Raw genomic sequence first — 22,729 nt, forward strand, 5'->3', positions numbered from 1 at the left:
TGGCTGCAGCAGGGTGTGGGCACCCCAGGACACCCCCTAGAGAGACCCTCAGCCCTGGCACTGGCTGTGGACTTTCCTGGGGGGCGTCTGATGGTGACAGATACGTGTTTAATGAATGGCGGAAACAAAGCAGCGCTGTAATGGCCTCAGGGAGGCGTATGGGGCACGGCAGGGGGCAGATGGAAGTGCATTTGCGGACTGCCACGTGCCTGGATGATGATGTTCTCTGGGGAGGCAGTAGGAGGTGGGTGGCTCTTGGTGCCACAGACCGTCCCCCAATCCTGCTCAGAGCAAGAGGTGCTGATGGTGCCGGGGAAGGTGCCCGTTTACTGCAGAGTCAAAGGTACATGGGGCAGAGGACTTGGGGGTAGGAAGGGGCACTGCCAGCAAGAGCAATGTGCCTGAATTTGAGGGGGGAGCACAGGCAGGCTCAGGGGGGCGCGGGGAAGATGTGGTCAAAGTGTGCCAGCAGCAGCTCCACGACCTGGTTCTGCTGGGCCATGCCCACTGCCAGGCTGCCTGGCTCCCGCTCTGGCCGCAGCAGCGTCGGCCCGAACACGATGCCGATGTTCTGCCGTGTCATGCGGTTGACATCTACCCGCTCCATCACCCTGGGGATACGCACGGTTGGGGGGAGATCCCACGCACCCCATTCAGCCCCAGTCCCCCCTCCATCACCCTAGGGGCTCCATGTGCCAGGGCTCCACCACTCTGGCAGGCACCCCATGCACCCCATCGTGCCTCCAAGCCCCCCTCCCCTGGCATACCAGGGCTACCCCATAGCTTCCCAGTTACCCCATAGCCCACCCACCTGTGGGGCATCTCTAAGCCCACCTCACAGCCGCCCTCAGCCTGGGAGCAGCCCTCCTCTTACCGGCAGAGGTGAGCCAGAAGGTAGCGGAGGGTGGCATAGTTAGGGGGGGGCAGAGTCTGCACCAGCTCAGCCACCCGCTCCACCTGCTCCTGAGGGTCCGGCAACTCTGGAGGGGGGCCACAGCAGTCAGACATGGTGCCCACCCATAGCCTGGGGGTGCCCAGGGGGAGTGCTGCAGGGGGACACTTACTGACGGCTTCAATGAAGGAGTCAAAGAGCCTGTAGGGCACTAAGGGCTCGGGCAGCTCCCGAAAGAAGAGCTTGAGGGCACCAGTCACCACATGTACATCGCTCCACTCGGGGTCTGCCAGGCTGAGCCGCTCCTCTGGGAGGAATGGGAGAGGTCACCTTGTGCCCGGGTCCCCCAAGGTCCCAGCACTGCCAGGGCCACTCCCCCTGCCTGGCCACCCCAGCTGACCTTGGCACGGCTGCTCAGGGAAGACATAACGCCCGTCCGAGGTCACTGCTCGCTCTGTGGGGATGAAGGAGGGTTTCATGGGGGAAGAAGCCACCTTCCCCTGTTCCTGGGCACATGCTCTAACACCTTGTCTCCTCCCCAGCTCCTGTGTCCTGTGCCCCCCTGGTTTCCTTACCCCGGTCCACGGCAAAACGCAGTTTCTGGATCACAGAGAGGTTCCCGTTGACCCGGTAGATCCCATCAACGTCAAGGCCTGGGGACAACGAGGGGGATGAGACATGGTGGGAGGAGAAGTCTGTGCCAGATGAGGGGACATGCCAGCTGGGAGGACCCTACCTCTCTCCTCGACAGCCTCCACGCAGAGCCGGACAAAGCGGGGCACAGTGGTGCTCTCCCGCTGGCACAGGGCATCCAGGCGGCACCCAAAAACCTGGTCTGGGAGAGGGCAGTGCTGGGCAAACTGGGATGGGGAGCACTGAGACTCGGGGGCAGGGGGGGAAAATGGGACCATGGAGGGGTACAGGGAGGGAATGCTGGGGACCAGGAGGGTGGTGGTGAGGGCAGAGAGGGACACTTGGACTGGGAGAGGGTATTGGGACCAGGAAGGGATGCTGGACTGGAGGGAGACACTGGGACCAGTGGGTGCACAGGGACTGAGGGGGAGGATTCTGGGGGGAAGGAGATGGGATGACAGACACTGGGATCAGGAGAGGGACAGGGACCAGGAGGGGATGCTGGGACTTGGGAAGAACACTGGGACCAACAGGGACACGGGGACTCAGGGAAGGGACACTGGGCAGGGCGGGGGGGCACCAGGGACAGGCAGCCAACACTCCCACAACATTCTCCCACTTTGTGGGCAGAGGGAGGATGTGGGAGGGTTTTGGGTGGTCCCAAGGGTGTGGTGGGACTTGGGGGGGGGGGGGGGGCGCGTCACCCCACCTCGAATGAGCCCCTTCTCCTGCAGGCTCTGGAGTGGGGGCCGCTTGATGATGAAGCGCCTCAGCTTGCTCTTCACCCGCTTCTTCTCCGAGGCGTGGGGGGCACCTGTGGGACACAGCAGGCCTGGGGTGTGGTCACAGTCATGGTCATGGCAGCCCTCAGTCCTGCTCCCCCCGCTCCAAGCCCCAACCCTACCTGGAGCCCCAGCCCCCTCAGTGACCCGTGGTGCTTCATCCTCGTCCCCGCTGAACTCCACCAGGTCCCCAACGTCTCCCTGGCGCAGCCACCCCACGGGCATGTCCATGGGGTTCTCCAGGTCCTGGGCGATGTGGCGGTGGTGAACAAGGACAGTTGGGGATATGGGGATGGGGGCAGCCATGAGGCACCCCCTGTGCCCCCCCCAGGCACTCACCAGCCGGCGGATGACCCCCCCGATGGCCTGGGCCCACTCCTGGATGGTGGCCTCTTGGTCTGACTGCAGCAGGAACTCATTGCCCGTCACAGTGCGGAGCTGGGGAGGGGGGGGAATCCCTGTGACCCCCAAACTGTTACACAGACCCCCAGGTCCACTGGGCTCTGCACTTTAGGCATCCCCACATCCCCATCCCAGGGTCCCACCCCACTCACGTGGAGGACGTTCTTCTTGCTGGAGAGGTCATGGGCCCAATCCAGGGCAGCGCCCCGCAAATCCATGCTGCTCTCAGGACGACTGCTGGCAGGGCACTAGGGGGGCACTGGCCGTCACCCTGTCCCCCTTGTGTCTCCACAGCACCCCGTATTCCTCCACAACCCTCTCCCCCTGCTGTCCCCCCCCATACCTCCCGATGCTCTGGTACCCCCCTGCCGTCCCAGCACCCCTGTGCCCTCCACTCACCCAGGCAGTGGGTGCCGGCCCCTTGGGCTCCTTGTAGAAGATGAGGCTGTTCCCGGCCAGCACCACCCAGGAGACCCCCCAGCTCTTCCTGGGGGGCAGCAGGTGAGGGGCACCCCCAACCCCTCCCCAGCCGAGGGCTGGAGGCAGGCTTGGGTGCCCCCCACCCCAGCAGAGCCCCACGCAGGCACCATTTGGGCGCTGGTAGTGCCCCTGGTCCACTCACCCACCCCCCCAGCCTGGCATAGCCAAAAGCGCCTTTGTATGCCAGGGACATTGCTTGTCTGGAGCCCCTCAGCTGTGAAAAGCAGTGGGCCAGGCTGGTATGCGCCCCCCCAGGCTGGAATGCCCCCCCAGATGGCACAGACCCCTGGCATAAATTCCCCCCCCCCCCCGAAGTTGGATTGGATCCCTCAGTTTGGCAGAAGTCCCTGCACCAGAACCCCCTGGTCCCTCAGTTTGGCAGAAACCCCTGCACCGGGTCCTCCTGGGGGGACCCCCAGCCTGGCGCTTCACCTTGAGACCCCCCCAGCACCTCAACCTGGCACAGCTCCTCCCTCCTCCCCAGGACCCCAGCCTGGCACAGCCCCTGCACCAGGACCCTCACCCTCACCCTGGGGACCCAGCCTGGCACAGCCCCCTGCACCAGGACACCCCCCCCAGGGACCCCAATCTGGCACAGCCCTTTGCACCAGAACCGCTCCTCCCCCGGCCCCTAGCCTGGCACCAGGACTGTCTCCCCCCAGGAACCCCAGCTTGGCACAGTCCTGGCGCCCTCCCCCAGCCCCCACCTGAGCTTCCTTCCCCCCTCGGCGATCTTGGTCCTGTTGAGCTGCCCGGCCTTCTGCACCTCCTGCGGGGACAGGGTCAGCGCTGCCCCTGGCCCCTCGTGCCCCCTACCCCCCCCGGCCCCGGGGTAACTCACGGTGGGGAGGGCGGGGGTGCAGGGCAGGGGGGCGGCTGGTGGGGGGGCTGCCCGCTCCTCCAGGTTGTGCTGGGCAGGGGTCTCGCCGCGGGTCATCTGCAGTGGAGAGGACTGTGCATATACCCTTCCCAGTGCCACCCATTATCCATCCACACCTTGACCCCCTCCCGTGCCATCCAGTGACCTCCCACCCTCCCTCCTCTCCAGCACACCCCCCAGCCCCCAGCTCACGGTGCCACTGGGGACCCTGGCATCCCTGGAGTTCTGGCATGCTGTGGTCCTGGGGAACTCGGCAGTGGGGGGCAAGCCCTGCAGGGGACACAGGGTACATGGATCAGCCTCGGGAAACGTCATGGCCAGGGCCCCCAGGACTGCCCCCCACCCCCATCCACCCAGCAATTAGCGCTGGCACTAATTGCCAGCAGTCCAGCAGGGCTGTGCCAGGGACAAGGGGGGGGTAGTGAGGGAGACCTGGAAAGCACGGGGTGCGGGGGGGAGGGAGGGGGAAGTCAGAGGTTGGGGCCACACAGAGGGGGTGGGAGGGAAGATATTGGGGGACTAATTTGGGAGAATGCAGAAATCACAGGGGCCACTGGGGAGGGCGCAGAAGGGGGGGAGCATGAGGAGGATATAGTGGGCATTGGGGACATGGGACACAATGCATGGACATTGGTGGGAAGCCAAGGGGGAGCATGGGGGACAAGGGTCAGTGGGGGGACTTGGGGGGCAGGAAGGGATGGGGGGTGTAGAACCGGCTGGGGGGAGGCTGGCAGGGCCGCCCCTCTGTGCCCACCACCTCCCGGTGCCGGCGGGGGGGCTTCCAGGAGGCCGCGCCGGTCTGGGGGTTGTAGAAGAAGCAGCGGCCGGTGCTGGGGTCCAGGTGACGCTCCCAGGCCCCCAAAACCTGAAGGGGGGGTCCGACTGGCACGGGGGGATCAGCCTGCCCCCCCGCCCGCTGCAGCTCCTCAAGGTTGCAGTAGATCATGGTGGATACCAGGGGGGGCACCTGGGGGGATAGATCCTAAACTGTGGGGGGCGGGGGCACATGGACGATACCCATAGCGTACCCCCAGCCCCACATGCCCTGTCCCCGCCCCGTCTCATCCCTGCCCAGCCTCCACCACCCCAGTGTCCCCTTGCCCTGCCCCCTCATTCTCCCCCACCCCCCCTCAGTGCTCCCTTGCCCTGCCTCCCAGCTCCCCCGAGACCCCCGCCCTGTCCAGCCCAGATCAGGGTTTTGCAATCGCTTACCCGGATCCGTTTGCCGCCCCCCTCCGCCCCCCCACCTCGGCAGCCACGGGCCCCCCTGCTGCTCCGCCGGCCCGGACCCTGCACCCCGCTCCCACCCGCCACCCCCGGCCGTGCAGCACCGCCCACCCCCCCGGCCCCGCTGCGGGCGGCTCGGTCCCCCCCCCCCCCCCTCCCCCCGCACTTCCTCCGCTGCCCCACGGCGACGAGGAAGCTGCGGCGGCGAGGGCGGGGTTGGAGGGTGCTGGGGTGCAGGGGGGTGTGGGGGGGTAAGGATGGAGCAGGGGGGTGCGATTTGGGGGGCGGTGGGTGCAGGGAGTGCAGGTGGGTGATGCATGGGGGCGAGGTTGGAGGATGCAGGGGGTGAGGTTGGGGAGGGGAGCAGGGCTGGGGACACCAGGTGTCCTCTGGGGTCACCTGGCCCCCACTCACCCCAGTGCTCAGCTCCTGCTGGGACTGACACTGTGGCAGGGCTGGGGGGGCCGCGGGCACGTCCCCCTCTGCCAGCTGGCTGGTGCTGGTGGGGCGAGTGGGGGCCAGTGTGGCCTCCTGGGGGGGGCGCAGAGAGGGGCTACACAGGTCCTCCAGTGAGCGGTACTGCGGTGATAGGCCTGGGGGGAGAGATGAGTGTACCCACCCACCCCAAATGGTGCTCCAGGTTGCAGATGACCCCCATCCTTCGACCTCAACCTTTTTTGCCCAGTGTCCCTCTGCCCCATATCCCCAGCTTCCCCCAGTGCCCCTCCCACCTCCTGCATTCCCAGCCCTTTGGCCCCCGTCATCCCTCACAGGTATCTCCCAGCCCTATCCCCCCCAGTGCCCCCTTATCCTGTGCCCCCAGCCCTGATCTTCCCCCAGCCTTGTGCACCCAGACCCACAGCCGGGGACTCCCAGTGGCGTGACCCCCATCCCTGTCTGCCCAGTGTCCCCTCATCCTATGTCCCCAGATGCTTGCCTCCACCACAGCGCCCCATGGCTCCATTGTCCCAGTGTCCTGCTACCCTGTGCCCCAAAGCCCCATGGCCCTGTGCCCCTCCCCTCCCCACTCACCTGTGTCCACAGGCTGGCTGGGGGGCAGCATGTTCTGTCTCCCAGTGTCACCAGGGTCCAGCTCGGCCACATAGGTAGCAGGGACGAAGAAGGGCCGAGCCCAGCGGGGCTCACTGGCCCGTCTCACCTGCCACCAGTCCTCATTGGCTTTGTGGAGCAGCAATAACCGCTCGCCAGCAGCCATGGCCACGTGCCGCCCGTCCTCGGCATGGTATGCGTAATTGTAGAGAGCATGGAGCACCACGGCTGGCTCCGCACGCCGCCACCGCCGCCCCTCCAGCCGCCACCGCCCTGCCAGCATCCTCACCCCTGCGCACGCTACAGCCTGGCCCTCACCATCTGCAGGGGACAGGACTGGGAGTCAGGTCGGATGTGCCCTGTGTCCCATGGGTCCTAGCAGTGCCACGAGTGGCAGCAGGGATCCTGCCTGCAGGGCCGGGACTCACCGGACAATGTTGTGGTTCACGGTCAGGCTGTGGCCCACGACCATGGCAATGCCCCATGGCCAGGCTGTGCCCATATCCCAGGCTGTGCCCCACAGACAGAATGTGCCCTATGGTGAGGCTGTGCCCACAGCCATGGATTCCCCCCCCAACCATGGCAATACTCCACAGCAATCCTGCCCGCAAGCAGTGGAGGGACCATGTGCTGCCCAGCTCCTGGTGCTGGAGGAGCCGAAGCCTGGCCCTAGAGTACTGGGGTCTGGGGGAACTGGGGGTGCTGGGGCGGCCAGAGCTCGGGGACCTGCAGGAAACCCAGCAACAGCTGCAGCAGGAAGCAGTGAGGCTGCGGCTTCCTTGCTCTGCGTGCCATGGGGCTGGGGGGCCTCAGCTCTGTGGCCCAGTGGCGTCCGGCACCTGGTCCTCATCCCATGGCCCTGCAGCCCCCCCAGCCCCTTGTCACCAGTCCACCGCCCTGTGGCTCCCAGTCCCTTGTTCCCCATCCCAAGGCCCCCAAGCCCCCCACCCCATATTTCCTGGTCCCCAGCCTCCCAGCCCAAGGCTCCCCAACTTGCACCCTCCCCTCCATGGCCCCCCAGCCTGCCCCCCCAGCTGGAGATAACACTTACCATCTCTGGGGCACCGCTGCAGGGCCGGTGGGGAGGACCTGATGCCAGGAAAGAGAGTTGGGGGGGATACAGGCACCCATGGAAGTGCAGGTGGGGGACCCTGTCGTCCTGTGTGCCCCTGGCTGGCCGAGCACCCACGGGTGCGGGGATTAGAGCCCGCGGCCCTGCTCAACCCGGCTCGGCCCTAAGCGCCTTTCAGCTCTGCCCACACAGTGCTGCCGGGGGGGGGCGGGGAGGCAGCCAGGGCAATTGGGGTAATTGCACTGCCCCGAGGCGGGGGGGCAAAATCAGCTTTGGCCCGGGGGAAGGCCCCAGCCGGGTCGTGTCTCACCCGGTTCCGGACACCCGCCCCCGCTTCCCTTCGCTCTTTCTGCCCTACCGGTTCCTGGAGCAGCGAGGGGGCGGGCAGGGAGCTGGGGTAGGCTGTGCCTGCGCTGACTCCCGGCCCAGGCAAGTGACCCCCGCGCTGTCCCTCCCCAACCTGGTCCTGCCGGGGTGGCGGGTCGGGCCCGCCCGTAGCGGCGGCGGTGGCGGGGACACTTCGCCGGGCCATGTGACAGGACGGGAAGGGACGGGACGGGGCGGCGGGGCAGGACGGGAGCGCCGGGGGTGGGGGTCTCCCGGCGGGCAGGGAGGGTGGGAGGGTGTCCTGGGGGGACAGCAGGGCCCGGCGGGGGCTGCGGGCGGCGTTGCGGGACCGGGAGCGGAGGATGCTGCGGGCGGTGGCGGCCGCGCCCGGCGACCATGGCAACCCGAACGGGCGGCTCCCGCGTCGCCATGGAGACCGGCGTTCTCGCGAGACGGGGGGGTGTGGTGGTGTATGTGTGTGCGGTCCCGCCGCGCGGGGCATTCTGGGGGCTGTAGTCCGGTGTGGCGGCACTCCCGGCGTGCCCCGCGCACATCCTGGCACCATGCGGCTGCGGCTGGCGGCGGGCGGCCCCGCCGCGCTCAAGGTGGTAGCGGCCGCTGGCACCGCCGACGCCCCGGTCCGGCTGCTCTGGGGCGGCCCCTCAGGTAAGACCACGGCGGCGGCGGCGGCTCCGCTCCCCTCCCCTCCTCTCCCCGGCATGGAGCACCCGGCACCGGGCCCGGTGAGCCGCGCCGCGGGGCGGGGGCTGACTGACGAACCTGCTCCCCCGGCAGAGCGGCCCCTCGCCCCGCTGAGCCCCCCGTGGGCGCCCGCCCTGGAGCTGGATAGCGGCACCGTCCTCTTCTCCCCCAACGCCATCTGCCAGTGAGTCCCCAGGGCCGGGGCAGGGGGCAGCCCCCCAGCCTCTAGCTCCACCCCCCCCACCTCCCTCCCTCCCTCCTTCCTCACCCCCCCAGGTTCTTCTTCCTGGCCCGCGGTGAGGAGCCCACCGACCTCACCAACCAGTGGCTGGAGTGGGAGGCCACTGAGCTGCAGGTGGGTGCCGCAGGGGTATGGCAGCTTCCCCCCCACCCCCCATCCCGACCTGACGACTCCTGTCTCTGCCCGCTCCCAGCCGGCTGCGTCAGCGGCCCTGTACGCTCAGCTGGTGCACGGCAAGAAGGGGCTGGAGGCTGTGGACCCCCTGGGGAACTTGCTGGCCCACATAGAGCAGAATTTGTCCAGGAGAGGCACTGCCTACCTTGCTGGGGTGAGTGGGACTGTGAGGTGTAGAGGGAGAGACTGCTGAGGGTGAGGCCCTTCTCCCTGGTGAGCCGAGCTCGCTGCTGCCTGCCCTGAGGCAGAGCCTTAAGGCTGGGGCTGCCTCAAGGCCTGACCCTGCTCCTCTGGCCCAGGACACCAAGTCAGTGGCTGATGTGGTTGTGTGGGGTACCTTGTTCCCTGTCCTCCAGGATGAGACCAGCCTACCAAGTAAGAGCAAAACGGGTGCCAAGGGAGAGCATTCCATGTGTGCCTATGGCTGTAAGAATCCTGCTGTTCTCTCTTTCTCTTTCACCCCCCAAGTTGAGCTGCAGGTGCTGAGGACCTGGTTCCAGAGCATGACACTCTCAGAGGCCTGCAGGAAAGCTGCTGACTCTGTTCTGATGCCCAAGGCACTGCTGGAGTTCAAGTCCTACCTGCAGAAGCAGCCTCCGCCCTGCCTGGCTATGGAGAGAGCCCCCAGTAACGAGCCCGAGGTGCAGCCCTGGCCCCCTGCTCAGCCCTGGCCCAGGGCTGGGCCCCCTTGGGGCTGGTGGCGGTGGGCATGCAGACCCTCACTGGGACCAGCCTTCCCTGCAGGATGAAGAAGGTTTTGAGCGTGCCCTGACGGAGGATGAAATCACAGATGCTGCAGAGGCCTGGGCCCGTGGTGCTGCGGTGCTGCCCAAGCCCTGGAAGCCTCAGAAACCTGTGTGAGTCCCAAGATGACACTAGGGCTGGCTGTCCCAGAACTCCAAGGGGCCTGGTAGCGGCTCCCAAGTTGGTGCCACATTGTTCTGGGGTGGCCCTGTTGCTGTTTGTGCCTGCTCTGACTGCCCCTGTCCATGCCAGGCTGCCCGTGGAGGGCATGAGGAACGTCCTGATCACCAGTGCTCTTCCCTATGTGAACAATGTGCCTCACCTTGGCAACATCATCGGCTGCGTCCTCAGTGCTGACACCTTTGCCAGGTGAGACTTGGTTGCAGGAAAATTCCATGGGGCTGGGAGATCATCATGGGGAGGCTGTACTGCCCCCAACACCTGCACAGTTGTCACAGGCTCCTGCCTGCAGGTACTGCCGCCTGCGGAACTGGAACACACTGTATGTATGTGGCACGGATGAGTACGGCACAGCCACTGAGACCAAGGCGGTGGAAGAGGGGCTGACGCCCCAGGAGATCTGCAACAAGTACAACGCCATCCACGCTGACATCTACCGCTGGTTTGACATCTCCTTCGACTACTTTGGGCGCACCACCACTCCACACCAGACCATGTGAGCAGCTGCGTGCCCACAGGGCTCACACAGAGTAACTGGCGCTGGGGAACGTTGTGGGGAACCCCGGCATGCCTGGATAAAGGTGCTCTACGGCTCTCCAGGTTTCCCTGGATAATGGGCGCTGCCCCTCTTCTCTTCCTCTCCTATGCCAGGATTGCCCAGGACATCTTCCAGCGCCTGCTGGCCCGTGGTTTCCTGCTGCAAGACACTGTGGAGCAGCTGCGATGTGAGAACTGCCAGCGGTTCCTGGCTGACCGCTTTGTGGAGGGCACCTGCCCCTTCTGCAGCTATGAGGAGGCCCGGGGGGACCAATGTGATAAATGTGGCAAACTCATCAATGCTGTGGAGCTGAAGGTGGGACAGGATCTCTCTGGGGATCTCCTTACCCCACAGCCTGCCCCTGTGCTCTGCCTGGTACCCCCGGTTTTGTCCTAGGCTTCCTCCAACCCATGTTTTTCCTTCTGACAGAATCCACAGTGCAAGCTTTGCAGGGGTGTCCCTGTGGTGAAACCAACCCAGCACCTCTTTCTGGACCTTCCCAAGGTGAGCTTCATTCCTGGGGGAGCGGGGAGGGGATTGGGCATCCCGTGGTACCATTGAGCATCCCCATGTGTTTGCCTACAGCTGGAGGAGCGGCTGGAGCCCTGGCTGGAGCAGTCCTGGGCCACGGGGGACTGGACAGCCAACGCTTGCTACATCACTCGCTCCTGGATCCGGGATGGGCTCAAACCTCGCTGCATCACCCGCGACCTGAAGTGGGGCACCCCTGTGCCCCTCGATGGCTTCCGCGACAAGGCAAGTCCCATCTGGACCCTTGGTTGCAGCATCTGTCCCTAGGCACCCTCCCTGTCTGTGGGTCCCCTGCTCACGTATTGCTCTCCTTGCAGGTTTTTTATGTGTGGTTTGATGCTCCCATTGGCTATTTGTCAATTACGGCCAACTACACCGACCAGTGGGAGAGGTGGTGGAAGAACCCACAGCAGGTAAGAGCCTGGTGCTGCTACAGGGTGAAGGTGGGGACAGAGCTGGATGCCAGGATCCACTGATGGTCCCCCCCACCTCCCACTGCTATCAGGTTGAGCTCTACAACTTCATGGCCAAGGACAACGTCCCATTCCACAGTGTCATATTCCCCTGCTCGCTTCTGGGCGCTGAGGACAACTACACCTTGGTGAATCACCTCATTGCTACAGGTACTGGGGGGGGTGTCTCCATACCCCCACTTTCCTTCAGTAGTGGGAACAGTCCAGTCTGTTGTACAAAAGCACAAAATTGCATCTGCTCCCCTTGGAACCCCCCCTGAGCTCGGCATGAGCCTATGAGCATTTTGACAGTGTCCCCCTGCGTTGTGGGGCTGCTCCCTGCCTGGGGGAGGGCTGGGCCCATGCTTGGGCCCCACGGTGGGGGTCTCTCCTGCCCTCCCCAGAGTACCTGAACTATGAGGATGGGAAGTTTTCCAAGAGCCGAGGTGTAGGAGTGTTTGGGGACATGGCCAAAGACACCGGCATCCCTGCGGACATCTGGCGCTTCTACCTGCTGTACCTGCGGCCTGAAGGGCAGGACAGTGCCTTCTCCTGGAGTGACCTCATGCTCAAGAACAACTCAGAGCTGCTGAACAACCTGGGCAACTTCATCAACAGGTTCTGGAACACCCCAGCAGGGGCAGGGGCTCGTCTCTGTCCTGAGGCTTTGCTCACACCTGCTCTGCCTTTGTCTACAGAGCTGGCATGTTTGTGTGCAAGTTCTTTGGTGGCACTGTCCCCAACATGGTCCTCACACCAGATGACAAGCGGCTCTTGGCCCGTGTCACCGTGGAGCTGCGCCGGTACCACCAGCTGCTGGAGAAAGTCCGGTGGGTGGCTGAAACCCCAGGGGTGGAGCAGGGCTGAATTGTCATGAGGATGGGAGGGCAGAGACCTACCCCACATCAGGTGTTAAGCTCCCTTCTGCTCCCCCCCCAGCATCCGCGATGCCCTGAGGTGTATCCTGACCATCTCTCGCCATGGCAACCAGTACATCCAGGTGAACGAGCCCTGGAAGCGGATCAAGGGGGATGAAAAGGACAGGTAGGGAGAGATGGGGAAGGACAGGCAGGGGGCAGGAGCTGGCATTAATGGAGAGTTTCCTACCCTGCAGACAGCGTGCAGGCACAGTGACCGGTGTGGCAGTGAACATGGCTTCCCTGCTGGCCGTCCTCTTACAGCCCTACATGCCCAGCGTCAGCTCAGCCATCCAGAGACAGTTCTGCATCCCCCCTGACTGCTGTGTCCTGAGCCATGACTTCACCTGCACCCTGCCCCCTGGGCATCACGTGGGCACTGTAGGTGGTAGTGGAGGGATGATGGGGGCTGTGCACCCCCAGGCAGCACATGGGTGGAATGGGGGGTGCTGGCCCTTCAGAGGTGACTCCTCTTCTTCCCGGCTGCAGGTGAGCCCCCTTTTCCAGAAGCTGGAGAATGACCAGGTTGAAGCTCTGCGCAAGCGCTTTGGGGGAGGGCAGGTGAGTGGGGGCTGGGGTGCCCCTGCAGCTCCTCCACCTTGGGCACCTCCCAGCGCCCTCCTCTGCTTTCTGTTCCTCCTCACTTGCTATCTCTCCTTTCCCAGCCTGAAGATCTCGCTGTAGAGCCCCAGGTAACTCCCTGGGGTGCTGCAGTAACCCCCTCTCTCCAGCATGGTGGCAGTGGTGGTGTAGAGCTCTGCCACCCAGGCTCACACCTATTTCTGTCCTTCCACAGGCCAAACAGCCCTCTCCAGCCCCAGCCACTCTCGTGGCTCCAGGTGATTCCCAACTGATCCAGGAGCTGACAGAGGAGGTAGCCAAGCAGGTGAGTGGCAATGATGGGGGTGGCTGGCCCTATCTTACCCCCCTCCCCCCCCCCAAACCCTTATCACACCCCTGTCCCAGGGCAACCATGTGCGGCAACTGAAGGCCAACAAGGCAGAGAAAGCCCAGATCGACGCAGAAGTAGCCAAGCTGCTGGAGCTGAAGAAGCAGCTGGCAGTAGCTGAGGGCAAAAGCCCCGAAGTCCCTGTGCCCAAGGGGAAGCGGAAGAAGTAGCACCAGGTTCCTGTGCTGTGGAGAGCCCCAGGGCTACCCGGTGACTAGACTGGGCTCTGCTGGTGGTTACATGTGTGTAATAAAATGCAGAAACTATACAATGGTGTATGGAAGCAGCATCAGTCTGTGCCGCTGGGGTACCGCCCCTCCAGTTCATAGCCACCCCCCAGGTCCGCAGGGGCCACCATGGTGCTAATTGTGGCGGAGGTTGACGATGTGGTCAATGAGGGCTGCCCGCGTGTGCTCCACCTCAGCGCTGAGCCGACGGATCTCCTCCCGCAGCTGCTCATTATGGGCTGTCAGCTCCAGCACCCGCTGCTCGTTTGCCTGCTCCCGGTGCTTGGCCAGCTCCCTGTTGGCAGCCGTGCCACTGCACCTCTTCCTCTTCACCCCACGCCCCGCAGCTGCCCCTGCCTCATCCTCCTCCGTGCCCGGCTGGGGCGGGGGGCTGCTGCTAGAGGCTGAGCCCAGGGGTCTGGGTCCCACTGGCTCCGTGCCTGCTGCACTCTCTGGTCCCAGCAGCTCTGCAGCCAGGGCAGCGTCCAGCTCGCAGCCCTCTGGGCCGCTGCCAGACCCCTCTGTGCCCCACAGTGGGGCCACCTCTGCCTGCAGGGGAAGAGGAGGAGCCAGCCCCAGGCCATGGGTGCCCCCTGGCCTGTAACCCCCCCTCCAGCTGGGGTGTCACCAGCTCGTCAGCTCACCTGCTCAGCCCCCCAGGGCAGGGAGGGCCCACTGGGCTCTGCTGCTGCCGCCAGCACCTCCTGCAGGTCCTGGTACCAGGCCTCCAGCTCCCAGCCAGGCAGGGCACCGGCAGGTGTCCCAGCAGGCAGCCCTTCGGCTGCCATTGTCACCTCCAGGCCAGCACGGGGCTGTGGGGATGAGGGGGTGAGTGGAGCCGGGACCCCACCTCTGGGGCATCGCGCTCCGTGAGGGGCTGGTCCCTGGCAGCCCCAGGGCTACATCCCCACCCTTCCCTGTTACCTGATCTCAGGTGCCGACGAGGCCGACAAGGACGCACTTTCTCCTAGATGCCTGGAAGGCGAGACGGGCAGGGTCAGACTTTGCCCCCCCCCGCCCCGAAGGCTCCCCAGGGGTTCGGAGCCCCCCGCCTGCCCTGCCTGCAGGCACCCCGGCGGCCCCCCAGCACCGGGCGGGACGTCGACGCCCCCACCCCGGCTGCGGCTCCTCGCTGTCCTCCCAATCCTCCCAGCAGCACCCGACGTCCCTCCTCCCCCGGCAGCCCCCGATGTCGTCGTCGTCCTCCTCGTCCTTTTCCCCATTCAGTTCCCCCGCTCCCAGCAGTCCCCTCTCTCCTCCGTTTCACACGCCCGCCCGCCCCCCCCCCGCACCTTCCTGGGCGACCCCAGCTCCCCGTGGCCCCGGCCCGAGCGCTGCCCCCAGCTCATCCTCATCCGCATCATCCCCGCGCTGCTCCACTCCCGCAGCGCCTCCGCCCGCGCCCCTTTTAAGGCTCCGCGCCTGACGCAACGCTCGCGCCGGTCGCAGCCGACGCGCGGGGCGGCGCCGGCCAATCGGGGCGGGCGGAGGAGGGGTGGGGGGGAGCGGCCCCGGCGGAGGTGAGTCACGCGGGCGGATGATGCAATGGCTGGAAACCGGCCCCGCCCCGCCTTAAAGGGCCCGCAGCACCGCGGCGGGGCAGGGCTGGGCCGAGCGGCCACGGCCTCCTCCAGACTCGGGGTGCGGTGCGGCCCCGACACAGCCCCGGCGCTTCCCAGCTCGCGGGCGGCACCGCCCCGGTGAGGCCCTGGGGGGGCCATTCCCGGTGCTCCTCCCGCGCGAGGCACGCCGGGATCGCCCCCCCCCATCCCCCGCCGCCGCAGCTGCCGCTGCGCGCGCTGTGCCGCCTCTTCCTGGCGGGGCCGAAGCGGGGACCCGGTCCCCGGTGCCGTCGCCATGACCGCAGGTGGGTGCGGGGTCGGGGCTCCCTGTCCCGTCCCCTCCCCTCCCCGTCCCGTCCCCTCCCCGTCCCCCTCCACCGGCCGGGAGGGGACAAACGTGTCACGGCCCCCCTCGCCCCACCCCCTTTCGCCCCACCTCTCCCTCTGCGCCGGGCGTGAGGGGTGTGGGGGGTCCCCGTGCCCCCCCCCCCCCCTTCCAGGCTTTGGGGGATGGTGGTGACCTGCCACCCCCCCTACCCTCCCACGGGGCAGGGGGGCGGGGGTGATGGTCGCCTTGCGTGTTACTGCCGGGGGGGGCCGGCTGTGGAGCCCTGCGTGGGCGCTGCCCCCGCTGCAGCCTGGGCTGAACCTCTCCGTCCTGCAGCGCCGGGGCACCGGCGGGCATTGCAGCCCCGCGCCCGTGGGCTCGACGCCGAGATGTTCACAGGGATGAGCAGGTGAGAGGTGCCCCCTGCCACGGGCAGCCCGTGCCCCTCCGACCCCCCTCCCTCGGGGATTAGGCCCCACAGCAGCTGTTCGCCTTTTCGCTGCAGTTCCTCGATGGCAGTTTGTTGGTCACTGTTGTCCCTTCCCACCCCAGACACGGGGATTAACCGGATGGGGGAGGCTGGTGCCGAGGGGAGAGCTGACAAAGAGGGGAGCGGCTGCTGCCCCCAGTCCCACTCTACATCCCTGGGCACCCTCAGACCCCCGTGGCCCCTGGGCACCCCCTGAGGATCCCTTGCTGCCGCCTCATGGCTCTGAGCCCCCCTGGGTCCCCTAGTGCCCTGGCACCCCCGGTCCTGCCATGTCCTGTTGTCCTGTTTGCTTCCCACCCCCACTGCTCCCAGTGTGACCCCCCTGGCAGTGCCCGCCGCAGGTGTCGGTGCCACGTGGGGGCACAATGAGCAGTCGTCATGGTGGCACCAGAACAGACCAGCCTTCGTCCCTGTCGGCTGGGCCCGTGCCCGTGGGCTGGCAGCGCAAGGTGGAGGAGGGCTCCGTCTGCTACATCAGGTAGGAGCAGCCCCCTCATCCACCCCCACAACCCCACTGCCTGGCTTCCACTCACCCCCTGTGCCCCTCCAGCCCCAGTGGCACGGCGCTGACCTCGCTGGAGCAGACCTGCGCCTACCTCCTGGCTGACGGGACCTGCAAGTGTGGCCTCGAGTGTCCCCTTGACATGCACAAGGTGTGGGGAAGGTTGCGCTGGGGGCACCCCCAGGACATGGTGGGGCTGCGAGGGATGGCCCTGGCTTCAGGAGGTGGGGGATGAGGTCTGGGGGTCCCTGTGGGGTGGCCAGTTGCCACTGTCAGCCTGCCCTGTCCCTGCAGGTGTTTAACTTCGACCCGGGGGCAGTGGTGGCCACGCGAGGGGCCCCTGGGGCCCAGGGACAGCAGGACATGACCAAACTCTGCAACCACCGCCGGAAAACAGTGGCCATGGCCACGCTCTACCGCAGCATAGAGGGCCCCCCTGGCCCCTGCTGCCCAGGCACAGGTACCGGGGTCCACACTAGTCCCTGGTCTGTCCTCCTCCGAGTCCCTGCTGGTGTCCCCACCTTGTTCCTATCACCACCTGGTCACTCCTGTCCAGTCCCAGACCCTTCTTGTCTCCCTTGTATGTCCTGGGTTCTTGCCACCCATCCCAGTCCCCTTGGTGCCCTTTTGGTTTCCCCATGTTTCCCAGTGCTCCCCCGTCTCCTCTGTCACATCCTGTCATCCCCACCATTTTTCCCATCCCCTGCCTTTCCAATCCATCCCAGTTTAGGGATAGGGGTGCCCAGGCCCTGCTGGTGCTGGCTTGACCCTCATGTCCCCCCGCAGGTCCTGGCCTGACCCTGCTGTTCTCAGCCGAGGGGCACCCGGCCACGGCCCCCAGCACCGGCACTCCCCTGCCCAGCGCTGTCGGCAGCTTCCCCAGGGTCCCCTTGGGGACGAAGACCCCGGAGGTCACATCTGCCCCCACGGGGACCTGGCTCATCGCCCCACCCTTCCTGCAGCCCCACAACATCGTCCCTGGGGCCAATGGCATCCCCGAGAGCTGCTCATCTGCCAGCTCCTGCTTTGGCCTCCCCTTGCCCCTGCCAAATGTGGTGACCCCCCCCAGATGCCCTGCGGCCCGGAGCCAGCACCCCACGGGCAGGACTGGAGAAAGCTCTGAGCCAGGGGGGCTGGAGCCATCCCTGTCGGCCACCACCAGTGTCCCCCAGGCAGGCGAGGTAGATTCTCCAGTCAGCGGTGCCTTAACCAACCCCAGCAGCAATAACCTGCCAGTGCCCTTAGACACTGTTCCCGAGGGTGGGGGCTTTTCGGGGCTGCTGCCAGTGAGCATCCCCTTCTCTGCCAGCAGCCTGCTGAGCCCGGCTGCCAAGGCCCAGCTGGGTAGCCCCCACCCTGCGCTTTCTCCCAGCACTTTACCCCCCTGCCCTCTCCCCCACACCGTGATGCGCTCTCTCCTGGGTGAGCAAACCCTGGGCAGGGGGGCCCAATGGCGCCCTGGCCCCCAGGACCCAGCAGCTCCCAGGGTGTCCCCTGAGCCCAAAGGGACACCCCCTGCAGTGAGCGGGCAGCCTCTGGCAGCCTTGCTGAGCCTGCTGGGTGCTCAGGGCTGCCCTGGGGAGGGGGATCCAGCGGGGTCCAGCCTCCCCCTGGGCCCCCCACCTGCCACTGGTGGCTCACCCTGTCCTGGCACTGGGCTCCTGCCCCCCGGCCAGGACATCACGGGGCAGCTTCTGGGTCTCTTCGGGCAGCTGGCAGCATCTTCCGAACCCACCTCAGGGACCTCCCTGCAGTCAAGAGCCTCTGGCCCTACCAGCGACCCAGGTATGTGGGGCAGCACCTGTGGGGCCAGGCAGCTGGTGGGGAGCAGGGCTGCGGCAGATGTTCCTCCATCAGCTGGGGACGGACTCCACCCTGGGGTGGCTGCAGCAGTGGTGCTAGGGGGGGTTCCTGTCCACAGGGAGGCCCTTGTGGCTGTGGGGCTGGGTGGGAGGTGGTGGGACGCAGTGGGACGTGGCCATGGGTCTGTGGTGGGACCTGGTAGAATGCGATTGTGGGTCTCACAGGATGTGGCCATAGGTTCATGCTGGGGGCGGTGGGATGTAGCTGTGGGTCATGTGGGATGTGGTGGGACCCAGTGGGACCCAGCTGTGGGTTTGTTCTGATGGTTAGTGGGACATGGCTGTGGATCTGGCAGGATGTGGGGGGTTGTGTCCATGGGCCTGCAGCAGACGTGGCCATAGCAGTTCCATTTCTGACCCATCCCCTGCAGGTGCTGCAGCTTCTCCAGGTGTCCCCAAAGGTGCTGTGGCTCCAGGGACTGGTAGTAACGGGGAGAGGAGTGCTGGGAGGGTGCCAGGCTGCCCGCTGCCCCCTGCAAGCAAGCCTGTAGCCTTAGGGCAGGAACAGGCACTGACACTGGGGGCCTCTCTGCCACCGGGCCTCCTGGCCATGCTGCCCTTCTCGCTAGCCCTGGGCCAGCACCCACCAGCGTGTGGGGGGGACCCTGAGGGGCCCAGCCTACCCTCCCTGCTGGCGGCCTCTCTGCTCCCACTGCCCCTCGGCATCCCCCTGCCTGCTCTGGACCTGCTGCCCTCGCCGGGGACGCTGCTCTCCGCCCTGCTGCCCCTGCCCCCTGGACCAGGGGAGAGGAGCCCTGAGGGCTGCCCGATGCTGCCTGACCGAGCCCCGCTCTTCTCTGTGCTGCCCGCCTTGCTCGCCCTGCACCCCACGCTGCCGGCCGCTGGGCTGGGCCCCTCTGAGCCTGCCCCCACCACCCACCCGGTGAGGGAACCCCCTGGGAACAGAGGACTTGCCCCAGGGGAGGGAGGAGAGTGATGGGGAGGCGGCATTTGCCCGTTGCAGAGAGGAGGGTCATGAAATGGGGGTTTCCCCCCTACTAAGGGAGCGAGGGGGGTGGTGGTGGGTGGTGGAGTGAGGGGGGTGGGGAGGAGGGGGCAATGAGTGAAGCCATTTCCTCTCTGCAGGGGAAAGGGTGATGGTATTTGAGGGGGGGTTCCCCTGTTGATGCGAGGTCTCAGGTGTGTATTTAACCCTGGGGAAGAGGAAGGAATTTGCCTGCAGTGCAGTAGTATGGGAACATTGTCCCCGAGGCACAGGCAGGAAAGACATTTGTCCCTGGGATGAGGGTGAGGGAGCGCGTTTGCCCCAGGGAGGAGAGCGTGGGAGGTGCTGGCACTCGGGCTGGGGAGGAGTGGCTGCCCCTGGGGAGGAAGATGGGGATATTTCTCTGTCCCTAGGAGAGCAGGGTCTTTGCCCCAGGGAGGAGGGCACTTACCCTCAGGGCATGGGAAGAGGATGAGGATGCCCTGGAGGTGTCTCTGCCTCATGTCTTGGGGATGCCCCCAACTTGTTCCTCTTGCCAGCAGTCCAGCCTTGCCAGCCCCTCTGTGGCACCTACCTCGACTGGCGCCCTCCCCACAACTACTGAGCCCCTGTGCGAGGAGGTCAGGGCCCCCGAGAGCCCCACCGGTGCCCTGGAGCCCCGTGACCTGCTGGGCTGCCCCCTGGGCAGCTCCCTGCTCAGCACCACGCTCCTGGGTGAGTGGGGCTGGGGGATCGGGCACCTTAGGGGCACCTCCAGGCATTGGTGGAGGGACTGCTTGGATGAGGAGGGCTGGGTGCGCAAAAGAGCACTGGGGGCATGCTGCATGCCACAGGGAGCAAGGAGTGCCCCTGAAAGCTGGGTGACATCTGCTCCCCTTCCCCCCGTGCAGGCAATGTACCGGTGCTGAGCCCCCTGCTCCAGAATCAGCCGCTGCTGCCCCCCCTGGGACTGTCACTGGGCCCAGGCTCACCCCTCGGCACCACTGGCCACCTGGCCAGCCTGCTCCAGAGCCTGCAGGTGGGTTGCTGGGGTGGGTACGTGAGGGGCAGGCAGGGCTGGAGAGGCCCTGGGACTTTGGGGGGGACATGTGGGGGTGGTGGGGCCAGGGGGTGTTGGACAGTCATTTGTGAAGGGCATGGGAAGACACAGGAAAGGATGGGGGAGGCCTGGGGTTGTTGGAGGGGACAAAGGGGGGACTTGGGGACCATGTGGAGTCTGGGGGTGTTTGAGGCATGGGGGTGTTGGTGTGACATGGGGGTCCTGGGGACACACAAAGGATGAACTCATGGGTGTGGGGAAGATCCAGGCATGGGCTGGGCAGGGGGGAGGGTATGGGGGTTGTATGGGACAAGGAGGGATGTGGGGGACACATGGCGGGGTTTGCTGACTCTCACTGCTCCCTGACAGCTGGGCCCCAGATTTGGCTACCCTGAGAAGTCAGCGACGCGGTTGGGTCCCAGTGCTGGAGGCTCCCCAAGTGCCCCTGCACCTCCCGGCCTCCCAGAGGGCACCCCAAGTGCCTTAGAGCCCCCTGTGCTCTGTCCGGCTGAGCTGGGCAGCCTCAGACCCAGTGGGGGTGCCCAGGAGTGCCCAACCTCACAGTCCCCCCTCAAGCGGGGCCGCCGGCGGGCTGAGGGGCTCAACAGGGAGATGCAGTCCCTTTGTGGGCCCCCCAGCACCAAGAGCCCCCGGCGTGGGGCTGGCCGGGGGGGCTGGGGCACTCGGCGGCACTTCAATGGGCAGGCGAGTGACAGGAGTGGGAAAGGGCTTACCCCCGCACCCTCCCTGGCCCCCCACTCTGTCTGGCACTGCAAGGGGGACATCCCAGCCACTGGGCAGCAGCTCAGAGTGGAGGAAATCAAGGTACTGTGACCTACTGGGAGCTATTGAGGAATACTGGATTCTGCTGGGGGGATACTGGGAGCCCTTGGGTTGGATATAAGGATCCATGGGGTGCCAGTGGGGATGTACTGGGAGGTGCTGGGTACAACCTTTGGGTGCTGTTGTGGGTATACTGGGGGCCATTGCATGCCAATGGGAGGTATTTGGGGGCACTGGGAGTGTGTGCTGGGGTGGGGCATATCACGGGGGAGCAGTAGAGAGATACTGGGACCCACTGGGGACATTGAGGGGCACTGGGAGGAGATGCTAGGGAGAAAGAGGGAGGCACTGGGTGGACTGGGAGACGCTGGAGTAGTGGGACCCCCCGATGCTGACCCCCTTCTCAAACAGGGGAACTCTCCACGTCTGCGCCCGTCCTGCCGGGGCTGGAGGAGGAAGGCCAGGTGAGCACAGGGGGACACGGGGTGGCCCTGCCACATTCCCCTCCCTCCCCACCCCCCCCGGCTGACCCCCTGGTCCTTGCAGCATCCCCCAGACCAGCGCCTGCCTGGAGACTCTGCAGCGGAGGGGGCTCAGCGCCAGCCCTGGGGCTGGCCCTACCGTAAGTGGGAACAGGGACAGCGAGGTGGGGGGTGGGGTGGAGGGGGGAGATGAGAGGGGAAGGGAGACTGTTGTGTCCCCCCACCTCCTCCATAATTTCCCCCCCAGGCGGACCTGGCTGTGGCTCGGTGGCCTGGACGCCCCGTCAAGAACCGCCGGAGGAAGCTGCTGACGTGACAGTGCTGGGGTGGGGACACCCCCAGCACCAACCTATGGATTGGGGGGGGGGTCACAGCTCCCTCACCCCCCACTGCTGCAGGCCACAGTCGCTCCCAGCTGTGGGCACATCCCGATTGTCTGGGTCCACCCCCGGCAGTGTTTGGTGGGGGCTGAACTGGAGTGGGGGGTTAATTCAAGCACAGGGCCCCCTCCCCAGATGAAGCACTTCTGAAGCCATTTTCCATATGGGGTGGGTCAGTGGTGAGCCCCCACCCCCGCCTTCCCTCAGGAAAGCCCCTGTGCTGGGGGGACAGGATTGGTGCTAGGGGACATACCTGGGGGGCCCTCCCTGCCCCAGGGGGCTGGCTGTTGTCCGTTCCTGTCCATCCCCACCTCCCCGTTACCTCAGGCCCTGGGGGTGTCATGGCCCCAGGGCCAGTTCTGCTCAGGGTTAGTTTAGCACGAGGTCCTCTGTCACCAAAAACGAGGTTCCCCCCTTTTCCCATCCCCCAGTACCAGCAATAATCATCTCCACCGCCCTTGGTGGGGGGGGGGGGCGTCTGTCCCTGCCCTGGGTTGTCCCTGTCACCACACACACACACTACCCCCAGCCCCACAGGTGGTAGCGAGGAGACGTGTCACCCCCCCATGGGTTGCAGCTTTCCAACAGTGGATTTACTGTGCTGAGGAGGCTGCGGGGGTGGCAGGGGGGTTTATGCACCATTAAAAGATGCATTTAAAACCCCAGGACTGGGCCCTGCTCATGCCCTGAGGTGATGCCAACATAGACATCCTTTGAGCTGGACTGTCTATTGGTATAAATTCAAATAGCAGGGGGGCACAGTGATCCCTCCTGGGTGGGAATGGAGGATGGGAGGATTCCCAGGAAGTTGCAGGGCCTTGGGGTGGGGGACAGGGATGCCTGGGGGGCTTTCACTTCTGCATCCACTTTATGCAGGCTTGTGTCAGCCAACTTTTCTGCAATGGGCAGGTTTTCCCTCGTCTGTCTGTAATCTGTAGGGGCTGAGGGGGGAAGG

At 65.9% G+C, this 22,729-nt stretch overlaps 4 protein-coding genes across 5 annotated transcripts; 2 read left to right on the forward strand and 2 right to left on the reverse strand.

Moving 5' to 3' along the window:
• Window positions 1-308: 308 nt before the first annotated feature.
• ARHGAP9 (Rho GTPase activating protein 9) lies at window positions 309-6,629 on the reverse strand. Its single transcript, XM_074164946.1, has 16 exons — window positions 6,329-6,629; window positions 5,711-5,889; window positions 4,824-5,036; window positions 4,262-4,339; window positions 3,897-4,126; window positions 3,109-3,196; window positions 2,862-2,957; window positions 2,647-2,745; window positions 2,430-2,553; window positions 2,235-2,339; window positions 1,629-1,727; window positions 1,468-1,545; window positions 1,293-1,346; window positions 1,065-1,199; window positions 875-980; window positions 309-611 (listed from the first exon to the last, which is right to left on the reverse strand). The coding sequence occupies exons 1-16, from the start codon at window positions 6,627-6,629 to the stop codon at window positions 431-433; spliced, it is 2,166 nt and encodes a 721-aa protein (XP_074021047.1). The 3' UTR covers window positions 309-430.
• Window positions 6,630-8,299: 1,670 nt separating this feature from the next.
• Window positions 8,300-13,442, forward strand: MARS1 (methionyl-tRNA synthetase 1). Of its 2 annotated transcripts, XM_074164908.1 has the most exons (22): window positions 8,309-8,411; window positions 8,541-8,631; window positions 8,724-8,802; window positions 8,882-9,016; window positions 9,162-9,237; window positions 9,331-9,503; window positions 9,607-9,719; window positions 9,859-9,975; window positions 10,079-10,282; window positions 10,438-10,639; window positions 10,754-10,828; window positions 10,910-11,080; window positions 11,173-11,268; window positions 11,361-11,478; window positions 11,712-11,925; window positions 12,006-12,137; window positions 12,247-12,351; window positions 12,422-12,605; window positions 12,714-12,785; window positions 12,890-12,916; window positions 13,021-13,110; window positions 13,191-13,442. In XM_074164908.1, exons 1-22 carry the CDS (start codon window positions 8,309-8,311, stop codon window positions 13,341-13,343), a joined length of 2,730 nt encoding a protein of 909 aa, XP_074021009.1. In that variant the 3' UTR covers window positions 13,344-13,442. The 2 variants fall into 2 exon arrangements, with proteins under 2 accessions (XP_074021010.1, XP_074021009.1); XM_074164909.1 differs by lacking the exon at window positions 12,890-12,916 and having other exon boundaries at window positions 8,300-8,411; window positions 13,191-13,440.
• DDIT3 (DNA damage inducible transcript 3) lies at window positions 13,361-14,851 on the reverse strand. Its single transcript, XM_074164910.1, has 4 exons — window positions 14,693-14,851; window positions 14,325-14,375; window positions 14,045-14,212; window positions 13,361-13,949 (listed from the first exon to the last, which is right to left on the reverse strand). Exons 3-4 carry the CDS (start codon window positions 14,186-14,188, stop codon window positions 13,536-13,538), a joined length of 558 nt encoding a protein of 185 aa, XP_074021011.1. The 5' UTR covers window positions 14,189-14,212; window positions 14,325-14,375; window positions 14,693-14,851; the 3' UTR covers window positions 13,361-13,535.
• Window positions 14,852-16,145: 1,294 nt separating this feature from the next.
• MBD6 (methyl-CpG binding domain protein 6) lies at window positions 16,146-22,490 on the forward strand. The gene is made up of 10 exons (XM_074165008.1): window positions 16,146-16,258; window positions 16,331-16,433; window positions 16,577-16,742; window positions 17,069-18,067; window positions 18,516-19,027; window positions 19,630-19,804; window positions 19,981-20,108; window positions 20,499-20,954; window positions 21,459-21,534; window positions 21,642-22,490. The coding sequence occupies exons 1-10, from the start codon at window positions 16,146-16,148 to the stop codon at window positions 21,911-21,913; spliced, it is 3,000 nt and encodes a 999-aa protein (XP_074021109.1). The 3' UTR covers window positions 21,914-22,490.
• The last annotated feature ends 239 nt before the right edge of the window (window positions 22,491-22,729 follow it).

This window comes from Numenius arquata, chromosome 29, assembly GCF_964106895.1.
Source record: "Numenius arquata chromosome 29, bNumArq3.hap1.1, whole genome shotgun sequence".
Classification (NCBI taxonomy): Eukaryota; Metazoa; Chordata; class Aves; order Charadriiformes; family Scolopacidae; genus Numenius; species Numenius arquata.

Coding starts and splice junctions, on each gene's coding strand:
- MBD6 (XM_074165008.1), top strand. CDS start 16,146: ATGAGCAGTCGTCATGGTGGCACCAGAACAGACCAGCCTTCGTCCCTG. Junction 16,259..16,330: donor GGCTCCGTCTGCTACATCAG/GTAGGAGCAGCC, acceptor GTGCCCCTCCAG/CCCCAGTGGCACGGCGCTGA. Junction 20,955..21,458: donor TCAGAGTGGAGGAAATCAAG/GTACTGTGACCT, acceptor TGGTCCTTGCAG/CATCCCCCAGACCAGCGCCT.
- ARHGAP9 (XM_074164946.1), bottom strand. CDS start 6,629: ATGCTGGCAGGGCGGTGGCGGCTGGAGGGGCGGCGGTGGCGGCGTGCG. Junction 2,554..2,646: donor GGGGGGTCATCCGCCGGCTG/GTGAGTGCCTGG, acceptor CACATCGCCCAG/GACCTGGAGAACCCCATGGA. Junction 1,200..1,292: donor CCCTGAGCAGCCGTGCCAAG/GTCAGCTGGGGT, acceptor CATTCCTCCCAG/AGGAGCGGCTCAGCCTGGCA.
- DDIT3 (XM_074164910.1), bottom strand. CDS start 14,188: ATGGCAGCCGAAGGGCTGCCTGCTGGGACACCTGCCGGTGCCCTGCCT. Junction 13,950..14,044: donor TGCCCTGGGGGGCTGAGCAG/GTGAGCTGACGA, acceptor CTTCCCCTGCAG/GCAGAGGTGGCCCCACTGTG.
- MARS1 (XM_074164908.1), top strand. CDS start 8,309: ATGCGGCTGCGGCTGGCGGCGGGCGGCCCCGCCGCGCTCAAGGTGGTA. Junction 9,017..9,161: donor GCACTGCCTACCTTGCTGGG/GTGAGTGGGACT, acceptor CCTCTGGCCCAG/GACACCAAGTCAGTGGCTGA. Junction 9,238..9,330: donor GGATGAGACCAGCCTACCAA/GTAAGAGCAAAA, acceptor TCACCCCCCAAG/TTGAGCTGCAGGTGCTGAGG.